The sequence below is a fragment of the Camponotus vicinus genome, unplaced genomic scaffold, assembly GCF_025532165.1.
Source record: "Camponotus vicinus isolate PSW18456_S1 unplaced genomic scaffold, iyCamVici1.0 SCAF_2, whole genome shotgun sequence".
In the NCBI taxonomy this organism is placed as follows: domain Eukaryota; kingdom Metazoa; phylum Arthropoda; class Insecta; order Hymenoptera; family Formicidae; genus Camponotus; species Camponotus vicinus.
The window spans coordinates 10,165,701-10,183,075 of record NW_028141956.1 but is presented as its reverse complement, the minus strand read 5'-3'; the positions used below and the strand labels follow the sequence as shown (position 1 = coordinate 10,183,075).

The 17,375-nt window shown below is 36.9% G+C and overlaps 1 protein-coding gene across 3 annotated transcripts in view; it reads right to left on the bottom strand.

The window, feature by feature from the left end:
• The window catches only part of Pxb (putative Hedgehog signaling attenuator pxb), a 377,459-nt gene that overhangs the window by 47,347 nt on the left and 312,737 nt on the right, over positions 1-17,375 (bottom strand). For all 3 annotated transcript variants that reach the window (XM_083089605.1, XM_083089604.1, XM_083089603.1), the window contains one exon: positions 5,233-5,345. In XM_083089605.1, the coding sequence (XP_082945731.1) occupies positions 5,233-5,345 (113 nt within the window). The remainder of the gene's footprint in view (positions 1-5,232; positions 5,346-17,375) is intronic.

The window sequence follows — 17,375 nt, the reverse complement described above, 5'->3', positions numbered from 1 at the left end:
ACGTTATTTTCTGACGATAGGAATTATAAATAAAATAAAAATTTGTTTAAATAATTTTAAAGAGAGAAAGATGGTGTGTCATGAATATTATAATAGAAAGATTACATTAAATTTGAAAATTTTTTAGCGCATTAAATTATTTATTTATCATTAAATAATAACCTCCTGTTCATATAATTACGATAATTGTTAATTCTATCATAATAAATGATAATCCGATCAGATGAAGTAAGTACATTTTAACGCTAAACTCACGAGACGTGAATGCGAGGTTGCGGCTAGTGTTCGCACGATATACTTTGTGGTAAATGTGGCCATTCGCTTTTCGTTTCTCCATTACATTGAATGCGATCTCGGTACATTAAATAAAACTCGGAATCGGACGGCCGCATTCGGATCGCGAACGTGAACAATGGTGCGAATGCGCGCAGCTAAGACGCGATAGAAAATAGAATTGATGATAGTTAAAGCCCGCAATGGCGGGATGAGAATAGTGGAATACGAGGATACGCGAATGGGAAGGAACATGATTCTGATTAGCATACAAACTACGCGCGACCGTGTTCTCTCCGCGTTCCGATTGTATGCGCAGTGTCATATAACTAAAGAGCCATTGATTCTTATGGCGAGAATCTAGATTCGCAGCCTCCAAATCGCTCACGTGAAAATAAAACAAATTATACATTATATATAATGTTAATAAAATGTCATATAAGTTTTTCTTCCAATTCCTTTTTATATTTTTATTCTCTTTATTTATAGAATTATTTATTTTTGGATTTTTATATCAAAAATAAAATGGCATCTAAAATTATTTATTTTTGCAATTTTTATGTCAAAAATAAAATGACATCTAATATGAGAAAAGTCAAGAGTTAAATAACTTTTATTCGAAAGTTTATACGTAAACTTTAAACTTGAATAAAGATTCTCTCATAAAAGAGATTGCGATTCCAAGTTCGTAATTTTGCTTTCAGTTTTTATATCGTTTTAGTTGCGGCATAAAAACAAGAAGAGATATATGTAATAATATGGAGAATCGACGAACACGAGGAGGAACCGTGAAAGCGTGCGAAATGGTGAGGAGAAATGTCGAGAAAAGGAGGCCGATGCCACTCACAAAGTAATGAGCCACAAGACGTCGCAACACTCGAGACGTCACGCTCGATAATGGACCACAGTCATTACGAACGCGAAAACAGAGTCACGATTGTGCCCCGAACTGGCCAAGAAATTTTAACGAAAGATAACAGAAATTTGCGTAGGGACAATAGCAGTTATTTATAAATTTGGATTCTGTACTGCTAGTTAATATTCTAGATTTTTTTTAAAGAAAACTTTTATTATTATTTCCGTCTATTTTAAATCTTAAGAAACTATTTCTCAGAAAGAAAAAGAATGATTCTTAATATATATATTTTGCGGGTATTTTTTTTCTAAAATATCAGAGTTAATTTTTATATAAAAATATTAGAATAAAAATTTTTACATAAATTTTAATTTCCGTAAATAAATGTAATTCATAACCTCTGATACAATTTAATTTTCTGATGTCAATAATATTTCCAATTATAAAGAAATATTTTAATTCTTCCACCAGACACACATTAAATTTTATTATAATCGGTCTTTTTTCGTCGGGTTTACAAGAGTCCATTACACGGTTATACTAGATTACGATACCACCCACAAAGATACGAATACGTGGACACTGGTAACACTTGAGATATGTACTAGCGATATGGTCGTCAATAATGGCCGGGCATAAACGATAAAAGCGCGAAAACAGGACCGTCGTTGTCGCGGCGAGTAAAGCCTTCGAGGATCGTCGCCATAAAATCGCATCGGATTGAATGCTAGGCACTGTGCGGTATAGAATCGTCCTCTCGACCGGTGATTTCTGGCTCGATGTCCATTGATCGGTCATTAGATAGGACAGAAGCACTGCTCATTAGCGACGGGTTAATCGCGATTTGATAGTCTATCGAGTGATCTGGAGATCACATGACGCGAACGGTCTGAATCAATTGCCAGACGAGAGACGATATTCGAAGATTAGAGCGAGGCAAATATTAATCGATATAATTGGACGAAAATCTGTGTTTTTGTACATTAGTAAATTCCATATTAAATATTTCATTAATACCTGTTTGCTTTAAATTATTTTTATTCTTTCCCTAAAAGCCCAGTCTATTCTAGTATGAAAAGATGATTTTTGGGAATTTTTTCTTGAATATTATTTTAAAATTGATTTTTTTGACGTTTTACAGTTATGTTTTTATTTATGTTTATATAGTACGTCAGTATTTTTATATTTTGGATATTTAGCTGTTTTCGTTCAACACGAGTCTCTACAAGTAGCACGTTCAAAAGCGAATATGATATGCTGTTCCCTATGTAATAGTATGAAATGAAAAAACTGGGTTTAATTTTATTTCGTAGAATATTTTTGAGATACTGGATTAGAGAATTTAAAAAATTAATATTTGATATTTTTTTACCTTCAAGCAATAAAAAATTTTAGTAAAATTGAAATATATTATATAATTTTAAAATGACATTACTTTATTATTTTTCAATCTTTTATAATGAAATTAGATTCAGTGTCCCAAAAATATTCCTATGGAATAAAACTACACCGAGTTTTTACATTTTAGACAATTACACGAGGAGCAGCATGTCACACTGTCAAAGCATTTTTAAACATGCTACGAACAGAAGCTCGTATTGAACAAAAAAAATTAAATATCTAAGATTTAAAAATATTGTTTATATATATTGTTTAAATCTCAATAAAAATATATGAAAAACGCTAAAAAAAGATTGATTTCTAATATTTATCAAAAATTCCTAACAATCATCAATTTTTCGTACTAAAATAGACTAGGCTCTTAAACGAAAAAAATCATGTACTGCGAGTGCTTTATATTTTTCCTTCTTAAAATTAAATTTTGTAAATTTTGTAGATTTTGTAAATTTCACTAGGAGCATAAGAAGTTAACTCGGCGAGAAATTTGCAGATCTCTCTTCGGAAAGACGTTGAAAATATCGCACGCGAAAGTGCACGACATCAAATTGTGTGTCGAATTGTTGTTCTTCTCGAATTGTTGTTCTTCTCACGCGTGTCTCCTATTCGTCTTATCGAGCCGTTCCATTTTTTACCGCGCGATCCAATCAACGCGCGACAACCGGGGCGAAAACCGGGGGAGAGGCCGCGACTGCGTCCGTAAATCTCCCAAGTAAGCTACCCCGGTGAATGTACTTTCCCGTGTACCGCGGATCCACGAACCGTGTGCTGGCCTAGCATGAGCTACCGTGTCACAAATTACCGGCGCGCTGTTCCGCTGTCGGCGGAACGTAACAGCGCCTGGGCGCACGCCCATTTCGAGAATGGCCTATTTCTGCGTAATTTACGGAATGTCAATTAGGCGTATCGTCCCCCCTCCCCCCCGTCGAGTGATCCCGTGGTGCGAAGGTCGAAAGAGCTCTTGAGACAGTTTTTGTTTGAATTTTACAAATTTACGAGGCGTTTGCAAAGACAGATGGAAAAAATATGTACGAGTTTTCCTGAAATTTTCTTGAAAGAAGGATTGGAAGAATGGAACAAACCGTGGCCGAAATGGAACGGACTGGAATTGTGTGTCAGTTTTGGAAATTTCGAAAGAATGCTTGAAAAATTGCGGGTAGGCCCTTGCAATTTTTCTGGATGAGTTATTACAGTTGCTTGTAAATCAATACGCGAGCAGCAAGTCCAACATCCTTGGTTGGCGTAGAACAGGAGGCATTTCGTTTTTTTTTTTTGCCTAATTTATGGCCCATTAATGCAACGACGTCGTCCCATTTCCTCTTCTGTCGCTTGCAAATCAAGATGATGGGGATAAAAGTTTTAAATGGAGAAAAATAACGGATTTTGCGAGAGTAAATTTATGCGATCTCGATTTTATTTTCCGTAAAGTTATCCTCTAATTATTACGCGCGGTCTTCTTTTTTTCCACGGCATCGCCAAGATGGCATCCTCGCCAAGATCCTCCTCGTTAATTACAAAGTCATCATCTAATCTCGAGCACCACGACCTAGATCTCGGTACGCGATATGGGAACCAGAACCACAAGCTGTCGGGAACACGGTTAGGTATTAATTAAAGTGGCAGGCCTTCTCATCGCATCTTCGAGTGCTCTATATTCGAGTAATTTAGAATATGCTCGAGACACCACTCTCTTACATGTTCTCGATCGCTTCGCTTACTACCGTCTTAAACTGATGATAAAAGCCATATCGTAAAAATTCGTGTAGCAAAATTACCAGCATAAATCTGCTAAATATATGAATATTAAAAATGTAAGAATTGCCCCCTTTTAGCTCGTTCCGTTCGCGAAAGTTATTTATTTCCGGATATTTTTTATCACACACACACACACACACATGTATTTTATCTTATTGGGTATTTTATATTTTAGTTTTCATTTCTTTAGTTTTTATTTATTTTTATTTATTTCATTTTTTCCAATTTCTATGGGAGATATATATTTTTCGAGAGTGATTTATTCTTGGAGATTTAAATACCGTTTACCATTTACCGTTTGCCGTTTACCGTTTGCCGTTACCGTTGCACGAGCAATTTAAAAGAACAAACAAAAGAAACAAAGAAATTTTAGAAAGTTTCAGAAAATATATGTATGCAGCTGCTATTGCGCAAACCTTATTCAACGACTACTTTGCAAAGCAACGTATTCCAAAATGTAGACCAAAAGCTCCCCTCGGTGCGGCCCACCGCATCGTAGATCATCACATAGGACGAAGAATAACCGTGACGCTGTCGGAAGCACGCCACTTAGCTCCGAAGCGCCTCGCTTCCTCGTCCTTGCTCTATTTTTGGCTAATTTAGGAGCGATAGGTAACGTTCTTTCTGGCGTAACCTGCTTGAGCTCATCCTCCCTCTGCTCCTTCCACTCATCGTCGCTTCCCTCCCCATGTGGTCGTTCCATTGTCTCCCCTCGGGTTGTAAGGATCTCGGGACGGTCTCTCTCGAACCCGTGAAATACGGTTACAATCTGAACGACTTTCCGACCTCGAGAAGACGTCCCGGCGCGAATGAAACCGGCGCTTTATTGAGGAAGGCGACCACCGACGGCCTCGATGACCTCGTAGGGATTTTTGCATGCCTCGTCATACGTACGATATTGCGTGTGTTCAGTAACAGAAAGAAAAATGATAGGGAAAAAATGTACTCACTTCCAGAAGACGACGGACACGATCGCGGCCATCAGTAGTAGAACCACCGCGCAGGTGATGATCAGGGCAGTGCTTTGCAGCGATGGATTCGTATGATAAGAGGCGTCGATCATCTGAAAAGAGATAATTAAAATGTTAGAATATATTAGAGTAATTTATGCGAATGTCATTTTGTCAAAAAAGATTATTTTAAGACAAACGATTCAAAGATTATTTTAAGACAAACGATTTGTAAAAGTGATTCTTCCCGACTATATGAGGTGTCTTCGAATATCTCATACATGTAGTACGAATATTCATAACTAGTATGAATTTAAAAATATAAATTTTTATTTTATGGTAAAAAAATACATATATATAATAGTAGAAAGTAGCATAAATAATAGATTTCAACATAGCATCTCTTAAATTTTTGTCTTTTTATTTTCTTTCTTTTGTAATTGGCGTGTTTTTTTAGAAAAATTTGTTTTTATATGTATTTTGTATATTATTTTTATCATCGTATATAAAAATCTTAAAAGTCAATTATGCAATTTAATTTTAAATTCAATCTATCAAATATATATAGTAATGTTAAAACTTTTATTACTACGGCCAATTTATTTATAATAGCAAAATACGATTTAAATTTTACAAACACGTCATATCTCGTAATTCTAAAATTAAACGAAAACACGTGTGCGAATCTAGTTCTTACATTCTATTCGACGTCACCAATAAATTCCGGTAATTCGTTGAATTTATTCGCAAACTGATCGCCTACTCTTACGTTTACAGAGCGGATTTCGACATCTCGCCACTTTAAAGGGACCGGAAACCGGTTCGCGGTGATCGATATTAAGAAAGAGAGAGAGAGAGAGAGAGAGAGAGAGAGAGAGAGAGAGAGAGTGAGAGAGAGAGTGAGTATAAATTTCCTCATTTTCTCGCGGAAGAGAGTTGTATAACGCGCTATAGCGTTTTGTGGTAATATTACGCGATACCGCGGCGTGTTATTACGCCGCTGCGGGCGCGATAATACCGGAAGAGGCGAATTAATCGCCGTGGAAACGGCTTCGTTCGTTCATTCCGAAAGATTGAATCGAGACAGCGCGCAGCTTTGTGCTTCCATCGCCGCCATGAAGACGCGCTTTTGCACCGAAGAGAAACACTGCGTTAACCACCGTCTACGTGTCAAAGAATTCGCGTATTTTCACTCTTACTTTTAGTATATATTTATCGTTGTCTGTATTTATTTCTATTCTATAATAAAATATCAAAATTTTAAATATAGATCTAATATTTAAAAAATGTATAATATTTAATGAGCTAAAACTGCGTGGCTTCCATCGAAATATACTTACCAGCTATTTTTACAGCTGCTGTTCAGTGATATACTAACTAAGAAAAGGCTCTTTAATAAACCAGTTAACAACAAGTTATTTTATACAGGAGAAACTTGACAGTTTGATAGAAACTGAAGTGATTTAATAAATTTTCCATCAACAATTGAAAAATTGATTTACCGAAGTTTTATGAGAAATTAACATTTAAATAATTCATTGTTCGATATCTCCTATAAGAAGATTTCCCAAGACTAAGACTCCCCCTTCGATAATCTCGCTCGAGGCGATTACGGCAACGAATTGGGTTGCGAGAAATCCGGAAATCGATGGATCTCTCATATCGATAACGACGAGAAATACCTCCGATCCTTATTTACGTCTCTGCGGAGGAAAAGGCGCGAGGGGAATTTCGCGGCCGAAATTCCTCGTTTCTCGAATTGGCGATATCGGCGATGTCGGAGCGCCGGAAATTCGTATCGGAATCTCCACCTTTTCCCCCCTCCCCTATACAATTGTGGCAGGATTCTTCATAAGAGGCACGTAGGTGCGCCGGGAAGTGCCCGGACACACGTGCTGAGTATGACGAAGTCGAGGGAACGGGAATGGCACGGTTTCTTTCGCTTCTCGGCGAGTTACGTGGGTCGCCTGCGAAAAAGGGAAAGTGATTTTCTCGAAGGAGTGACAGGACTCCCGGAGCGCACGAAGGGTGTACACTTCCGTTCAGCCTCAGATCGGATCTCGCTGCCATTTCCATTGTTGACTTCTCGTCGTATCGATCGAGCAGAGCATTGTGAGAGCGAAATTCATTTATCTGATTTTGAAAGAGGCTCAGAAAGGCTGACTGAGAGGGTTAGTCAAAGAGTTGGTTAAATGCGCATTGATAGACCATGTCGTCTCTTGCTAAAAGAGGGACGCGATACAATGCGCAGTATGGAGTCAGAAATTAAAATGTAGGTTGTTTTGACACGCCATACAAGAAGGCGATATTTATCGAAGGCCACGTGAACGGAAATTTTCGTCGTCGCGAATGAAATATCCTCGTCCTTGCCAACGTTTTCCTCAAACTTCAATTCCGTCTACGAAATTCATACATATATAAAAATACTAGAACTCGCAAGACAATATGAACATATTCAATTTTAGCTTGAACGACAAATGAATGAGTCTGAGTAGTGACACAAATCAAGCTAAGTTTGATCCCTTGGATTCAATGATATAAAAATAATTTGAACGCTCCTGCAAAGATTTAAAAAAATGACAAGAATTTCTGTGTTTACTTAAATCAATATTTAGAAATACAAATACACGAACAGGCTTCTCTCTTCAATTTAGACAAAATTCTTAATATGTCTAAAAATTCGAAATATTTCCGGCAAATTTCTTGCACTTTAAATGATCGAAAATCGTCATTCGACTGAGAGCAGCGTGCTTTTAATCATCATTGATCGATATATTTAGCGGATATAGAGATTTTAATACACTTTGATGAATGCATCTTCTCTCGTGAAAAGCGCAATGAGGAATACACGAGCGATGAGATACATTGTGCGACGTGCTACCTGGCAGCGGGCCAAGGAAAGCAGTATTTATCAAAGCTTTCGCAGATATGCATGTAATACATGTGCTGTCTATATAAGCGCGAAAGTTGTGTCTGTGCTTTTTGCCTATACCGCCTTCTTTTCTTTCATTCATTCTCTCTTTTTGCAAATTTAAATGTTAATCAAACTTTAGATTAACATTGAAATGTTCTCATACAACGTGTACTTGTCATGTTTTCATATAAAAAAATGTCATCTTAATACGTTGCTCGCTGAGCGTCCTTCTTCAAATAATTTTAAAGCATCCTGAGAGATAATTTTGCTAAAAGACGTTAATTATAATTCTGAACAATATAATTTATTTGCAATAAGAGAATTATTAATTTAATTTAATTATTTTTCTATTACAATTACATTTTTTCCCTTCCAAGAGATTCTGCCCTTTTGTTCCAGGAGTCTCTTATAATGCAGCGTGCATCTATCCATTTATCTATCTATCGATCTACCTATCTGTCTACTCAGCTCTCCCCCTTTTCATTTGCTCTTTCCTTTCCTTTCTCTTTTACTCTCGCATCATCGAAAGGCAGCTTGTCCTCTTCTGATCCGCTTCGTCCTTCGCGCGGCTCATCGCTCATCATTATCAGGATATTAATGGCGCCGGCTAATGGATTCAGTTGAGAGACCAGCGTCAGTAAGAGAATCTCCCCCCCTTCTCTAAAAGTGATCGTCTCTCTTCATCTTCTTCTTGTCCGTTTTCATGGCGTGTCAGAATTCGAAAAATAGATACCGATAACATGCGATGTTGTATTTTATTTCTCACCAGAAAGACGATAGATTTCAGAAAAAAATGAGGAAGCAACAAAACAACAAAATAATCTCAAATTCTTGAAAATCAAGAACGAAGGGATTGCTACGTGCGATGTAATGTGATGAAAAAGAAACCGAATATTATCCTGTTGTAATGATAGAAAAAGAGAGAGAGAAAGAATTAGTGCAACGTGGTACAATATGGTTGCAACTATATATGACATTTCGTCAAAATATACGAGAACGAACATTGATCGGGACTTTTGATGAATTGCGTAATTAACGAGAAGAAATAAAACAGCAATTATCAATTTGTACTTAATTTATATAGATAGCAATTAATTTAATTATATTATAGTAACTTTTTTGAAATAGAATAATTTTTGTGATTTTTTTCAAAGAAAATTATTTTTTCTTTTTTTATTTTATTTTTTTATTTTATTATTTTTTATTTATTATTAATTTCTTATCTATTATTCATGTATTTTTATTTAATGTGAAAAATAAATTTTTAAAAAATAATGAAACGTTTGATTTCGAAGAATTTCGAGTCTAAAAGTTCGTCGTCGATAGACGCAAAAGAGCGATACTACCACCAGGTATAAGCGGCGCGTACGAGCTTCCGGATTCACGCGGTGGAACATCGGGCGAATTGAAGCCGGGTAACCCGACACCAGATCCAATTAATGGGTTTCTCGTGGAAAACCGCGTGCGCGTTGCGCAATGAACGTAACAACGATCGTAATCGAACGGAACTGCGTCGTAAGGGAGGGTGAAAGTTCCCTGATTGCGGAGGGATATGGGATAGGGATCGCGATGGTGAGAGCACGCATCTTGCAACCTTACAAATTGCATAGAGTATCTGATTACATTTTTTTTCTAGCGGATGATAAATTTTATACGACACTGCTTAAAGGATATCGAAAATTTACCGAAAGAACGTGCATTAAAAATTTTTCTATAAAATCAACGTTTTAATAAGATTTATAAAAGATAGAATATTAGAAGTAATACATCCTACCAAAAACTCTCTCTTTCTTTCTTTCTCTTCAAAAAAAGTTTTGATATTACACGATAGTGATAATACTCCATGATCTCGATGATTAGGATTTTTTCTTCTCTTTTCCTCATTCGCGAAGATAACGTAATTAAAAGGTTCCTAGTTTCACTATTTGTACTGCACACTGTATATACCACGCATATATTTCTGACAGCGCGCTATCAGATCAAGTTGAGAGAAAGTGTTCTCCGATCGGACAACGATATTTCAATTAAACGGTGTCCGTTCGACACAGGATCGAACGATCGATCGTCGATCGAGAATTCACTCCGCCATCGCGCATGGGAGCGAGGAAGCGATAATATCGCGGAATTGTTTATGGATCGGTGAACAGCTACTGTTCTTCGATGCCGCTGGTTCTCTATCGCGCTTCGGCCAGCTAGGCGATGTGTGTATTATTGGGTAGACGTCATCTGCTGCCGCTGAAATTGTCTGCCGCCAAAGAAAAAGAGAAAAGAAAGAAGGAATATTTCCGACAATTCGTTCATCGATCCGATACGTAATTTCACATTCGTAGCAAGCTCACGCGAATGCAAAAATGTGACGTGAGACGTGACGTACCGTTGATTAATCTCGAGCTTCTCATTAAAGGAGGCTACTAGTCCGTCGCGCGAATGATTTGAGAAGAATCTAATTGAAAAAAATATTTAAAATAAAAAATAATTAAAATAAAAATAATTAAATAAAAATTAAAATAAAAATAATTAAATAAAAATTAAAATAAAAATAATTAAATAAAAACTAAAATAAAAATAATCAAATAAATAATTAAAATAAAACTTTGATTAGAGACCGCCGGTTTGAAAATGATATATTAAACTTATACGCGTGTTGTAAAAATTCATATCTAAAAGATTGTAGGGGCATCGAGCTTATTAAAAACTCAAGGAAGGGAGATTATCTCTCAGACAACCTTTCGAGCAACGTTCTTCGAAAGCTTCGACGTGCAATTGTTATCGTAATCGACTGCCCGGGGTGAATGTAACGTCGTAACGATATCTGGGGACCGATCTTATTGGCGAACTCTAAAGGTGCCCCTCGATTGCGAGTTTCGGATCCTCCGATTTGCCTAGCGTTTCGATTTGGCGACGCTCCGATTAATTAACGTCGCGGTCGTTAACGAAGCTCGACGGTGCATGGAAAAAAGGGGTGAGATGCGCAGCGAAGAGGAGGGAAGGGGGGCTGGAAGGAGGGAGTGACAAGGGACCGAACGGGAGAAGTAAAGAAAGAAAGATTCCCTTCGGTTCGACTGGATGCAATCGATATCGCGTAATGCGATCTCGCGGCCTGAGTGCAGGGAAACATACATACATATTATATTTCCAGGGGGTATGTTTCAAACGCGTACGTGTGTACGCGCACGAATAATACACGTCACAAATTGGATACATTGAAGGGGGAGAGACGCGGAGAGCGATCTGATGCGTTCTATAGATTATGCTTTTGTTTCACTACCCATAATGTTGCTTGTTAGCAAAACAGTATCTGAAAGAACACCGATTATCTCGCCGGAAATATAGAAAGAGGAGGAGCGTGAAAAATGCTGGGTTCTCTCTTTCTCTCTCTGCTTCATATATAAAAAAATATTGAAGGAAACACGATACACACGCGCGAGACTGGAAATGCAAGATAATAAGATATTAAAATAGATGAATTAAAGCAGATAAAGATGCGGAATAGAAAGAGGCAGAGCAGAGTTAATGGTATAATTTTAAAAATCATATTCAACGTTGAACATTTCTCCTCAATACCAATCTAATAACGATGATTGCACTCGCTGTTAAACAACGATTCTAATATAACAATAACGTCTAACGATAGTCTGCTGCAATTATAATTGTCGTAATATATGTATTATTGATTCGCAGATATTCACCCCGCGTTCAATTGCAAGCGACCCCCGCGGAGCTTATACGTACGTGGGCGTATCCGCATGTGACGCACGAAACGCAAACGAGCGTACACGCGAGACGTTAAATTCAGTGGCGTGGCATTAGCATAAACCGCGGCGGGGGAGAGGAAGAGAGAAACAACAATAGCTGGAGATGAGACTACGAGACAGATAGACATGCATAGGGAAAGGCTGGCGGAATGTCTGTTGGCTAAATCGAAAATCATCTCGTTCATTTAACTCTCTCTCTCTCTCTCTCTCTTTCTCTTTCTTACGTCTCTCTTTTAATTTATATTCTCTGCTTTTCATCCTTTTCCTTTCGCTTTTCTTTCCTCCAGCTCGTTTTTGGTTTCACCCCTCATATATCGCTTACGAATCTTTATTTAGAGTCTTCTTCCTGAATGCGATTGATCGTTTGAAATGTCAATATAATTTTTATAAAAGAAAAAATCGTTTGAAATGTCAGTATAATTTTTATAAAAGAAGAAAATTATTTTGCACTTAAAATACACGAACATAAATTTTCTTTTCTATTATGCTTTTTCTTCTATCTCTCTTTTCCTGCCGATTTTTGCATTTCAATTGGTTCAGGACAGTTCAGACACGCTAATTACGCATTTGTCCAGGAATTTGCATGCGTTACCCCTCTAAACGTGCGAGAGTAGGAGAGAATTCGTGTGTCTACGCTGTGTATAACGATTCGTTACGAGCCCTCGCGCAATCAACGATTCAATCACGCCAGATCACGATCGACATACGCGTATCTTAACGACACAAAATGCCTCGTTGGTTACATTTCATAAATCTCACGATTGTGCATATATTATTCTTATTGAACTGAATAAATCCTTGAGATATTAACAATTCAGATCTCTCAATTTAAATATTTTATTTGTATCATCGAGAATATAATCGATAATCTTGAAATTGATGAAGAAACTTTTATCAACTCATTAAATAGTAAAGTAGCACTATATTTATGAAAATTAATTACATACTATATTTATGAAAATTAATTACATACATTTTATATATAAATCTGACGACTGTGCATTTATTTCTTCACTTGTATTGAACTAAATAAATCTTTGACATTTAATAGCTTACATCTTTCAATTTAAATATTTTATTTAATATTATAACCATCGAGAATATAATTGGTAATTAGCCAAGAAATTTTTATCAACTCATAAATAATAAAATAGCGCTATTTATGAAAATTAATCAATTAAATATGATATCAGAGTTCTTCGCCAATTTATATGTAGCCTTTTTATTAGTCTATATAATTTTCTTCCCTTTAAATATATCATCAGGTATATATGATGTTTTCTGATGATTAATTTTTCGAAAAAGCACATATTACTAGACGCCTTATATACTCAAGTCACAAAGAGAGATACATAAAAAGCAATCACCGAGCAGGCGACTTCAAAACGGGCGAAAATCGCAACGTGTGCTAAACGTGCTTTTAGCATTTCCACGGAAGCGATACGCTTTCGCGGTATCGGGGCCTTTGAAAGACCGGTCGTAAGTACCGCTAAGCTCTGTTAAGCACACTCCGGCTCACCGTAGTCGCGACAATTTCCATGCCGGACATATCAAACGACGTATCAAGCACGACGACGAGCTGAATTTTGGCAAACTAACGTACCGGAACGCACGATCGTGATCAATGAAAGGGATACCCCGATCGGCCGTGACGTTCCTTCGCAACGCGATTGAAAACCAACTCGTGCTCCCTGATGTACGACGCGATGCGTTCCGTCAAAATTCTGTGATATGAAATAACATCAAATAATTCGCGGTTGATTTTGAATGAGATATATGACAAATCTTTGATGTATGCCAGAATAATTTGATGAAAATTAGTGACTTGATTCCACGATAATTTATGGAGCACTTCTTTATTCAACCTTCTTTTCAATGTGAAAATAGTGGACTATAATGTTATAATTTTAATACAATTTACGATATAGAAAATTGATCGTTCTATACAATAAAGCGAAAATAAGAGCCATTAAATAAATTATACGAATTTATTGGCATTATTTTTTGACACTAACATATATTTCTCAATTTATTATTTACGTAATTATTAATATAATATTTATTATATTTTGAATGTTAATCGAAAGGGATCGTATTAATCCTTTGGGAAGTGGATTCTAATTACTACGCTGCCAAGCTGGAATGTAAACAAGTAGAGATATTCTTAATATCTGAATGAAATGAATCTCTTTCTGCGAAACGATCAGAGGAATGCAAAGAGAAGGTAAAGAGAATGGCTACTCTCCCCTCCATCAACACGTTGAAGAGTTTTCCGGAAAGTCAAGCTCCTCTTCTGGAGCGCTCTTCCAGAAAGAAGCGTCTTAAAGCGCTCGTGCAACTTGATAAGCGAAGGATAAAATTAATTCGCCCGCGGAGCGAATCGAATCGCACGTTGCAATCTCGGAGCAAAGCCGGATGTCGGAGCGCGGCTCCGTTAAACGAATGACACAGATTTTTCTGCGTAAGAGCGAACTCGCGTTTCCCGTCTTCGGGTCTCAACAAACGAGATCGCGGATCCCCCGAGTCGACCCCCTCCTTCCCTCCCTCCCTCCCTGTAACCTCCTCGTAACTCGATCAATCGAGTCGCTTGCTTGCTTACAACCGGCCGGTCTCGCCCGATCGCGCGAATCGATCGCGGGAATCGCCTCGAGGAGTTCGGAAAAGGAGCAAGGAAACGATGCGGTTGAACTCGACATCGTCAAACTCCTTTACGAAGAAGAGAAGCATGTACTTTCACCTTTTCCCGCAGAGAATATTTTGACACTTTCATACATGAATTATTTTTCTCAAAGGGAAAAAATTATTAAACTATTGAATGCACGGTTTTTATATACAAATTATTCCAAAAAATACAAATTATTCCGACTTTTCGAAAATCTCATTTTTTTAAAAATGAGAATTGTTTGTCAGAAGTGGACATAGAAAATAGCATTTATATAACAAAAAAATATATCTATAAGATTGTTTTTTTTAAATATAAATGGTTAATGTGAAAAATAAATAATTTATTTATAAAATTTAATTATAAAATCCTATTTAAAGTATTGGGTTTGTCAAATAAATAAAGTGCTTGATTTATCGAATTAAAAATATATATTCCAAATACGTATTTTTTCATTAGAGGTTTCAAATAATTAATAAAAATAATTATTTTACGAATTTGTATTCATTTTCCATTATGATTGATGTCTTACATCTATTTTCATTCATGTTTAATTAAATTATAGTTGTTTTTATAAATTAATCTTGAACGTTACATTAAATGATCATTTTTGAAATAAAAATGTATTTGCTTATTCATGTTTTGATTATCTTTTTATTACAATATATTTAAAGCAACACTTGAAATAAAAGAAATAATATTTGAAACTATTAATATAAATTCGAAAATTTCAAATATTATTTTAAATACAAATCTTTGATAACACTTTTTAATTCTAATTAATAATTTTTTAATTTATTATATAAATATGTACAAAAATACTTTCCCCATATATTTAAATGAATATTTTTAATAATTCGCGTTTGAAATGTCCATCTCTCTTCATCATTACTATTCATTAATGTTATTATATAACGTATATCAATCATATATATTCTGGTATCATATTTCATAAAATCCGCATTCAAATAAACTCTATTAAGCTTTAATACTTGGGCTGAATTATCGAACTCTAGAGGACGCGTCTTGCCGGGGGAGAGGTCTGCGACCTTCGCATACCCTACGGAGAGATAAAAGGAAGAAAAGGGCTGTGAAGAAACGTGACGAGGACCATGACGAAATTGGCAGGGAAACGTATCCGGTCGGGCACGTACAACGAATCAGTCATTTCTATGAAACGATGCGGAGAATGAGAAGAGCGCGGGGGAGGATGAGGAAGGGGGTGGGAGGGCAAAGGGAGGACAAAAGTGATAGCAGACAACCGGATGGCGCGAGATAGCGATTAGTCCCAAAAGTTCCCGGCAACGAGATTTCTCCGACCGACGATGATGAGGAGACGAAGAAACTTTCCCTTCGGCGCGTGAGAAGGTGTGCGGTTTCTCGGCGCGGTTTTCCCCTTAACGCGTCCCGCTGGGCCCGCCTAATTCATGCGTAAGTGGATAACTCGAGTTAGCTCGGTGCTTAACGTGAATCATCGGCAACTTTTCCCGATGTTACGTTTGCCGGCACTGGCTAAGTTCCATAGAAGATCGATCGTCCTTTATCGCGTCGTCTCGTGGTTCAAACGAGGACAAAATCGTCGCCGTCATGAGAAAAGAACCACTGAATGTGTTACGATACCTCAAGATGGCTTGAAGCCACTTTTTGAATAATTGATGTGCTCTATGAAAATTACCAACTTAATTTTTATCATTTTACGTAGCTTAAAATCTATAAAAAATGTGATTTAAAAATATGCATTATCATACTTTATCGCCTCTTTATATGTTTTCAATCGTTTTTAATCACCGTTTTTAAGAAAGAATTGAAGATAAAGTTTATTTAATTTTTGTTTACAATTAATGTTATTATTCTAAAGAATGGAATTCAGGAAAGAATGTGTCCTTGCATAGGGATACATCGAATGTGTAATGAGCTGCCATACTGAAACGAGTCGAAAGGGAACTCCCAGCGTAGTTCTTTCCATCACGATTCCCTTCGGACGGTAAATCCTACATCGTGTCGAAGGCCAACAGGATGGAGAATCCTTCCAATTTCTGGCCGAACGTGCTGATTTCGACGCGCGTTTTATCGTCGGGATTCGCCATAGAATGAAAATCCGGAGATGAGAGGGCAAGAGAAAGAAAGAAAGAGAGAAAGGAAGTGATATCGGGCCGGTCTCGTCTTCTTCCGGATGAAGACCATGAAAGGCCATCCCTCCGAGTTCATAGATTTACCTCTTTGGTATCTTGAAATTTCACAGACTCCGGCGCGTTAGTCAAAAAATAATTTCTCCTCTTTGTGATAGAATTTGTAAATAAATGCGATTGACAGACAAAGCTGGAACGTTGAAACAAAGTCTGTTAAAATTAATTGTTACGAAAGATTAAATCGCCAAAGGCTTTTCAATATTCGTTATTAAATACTAACGAATTTCACGATTCAAATTCCGTTTTTTAAATTTTAGTTAAGGAGAGAAAGAGAAAGAAAGAGAGCTCGGCTTCAAAATGAATTCTTAATAATCTTTTACTGAAAGATATTAAGATATCTGCCATTCTCCTCTCGGATGATTCCTCAATGTATCTCGAAAGGAGCGACGTTAATTCTGAGACACCCTACATACATATATTTCACGTAACTTAGGAGTATCCTTAGACCTCGAACTTTATGTCCCAGGAGTGGCATCTTAGTGCCGTAGGGTTAAAGGCGAAGTGCACCCGAGAGCGGTGGATCACATCCCTCTTGGTCGTCCCTAAGGATCCCTTTGGCGGCTTCTCGGATGTCGCGGGGACGCCAAAGAGGATCCAGTGCGGAAGGAATCCGGGCGAGGACT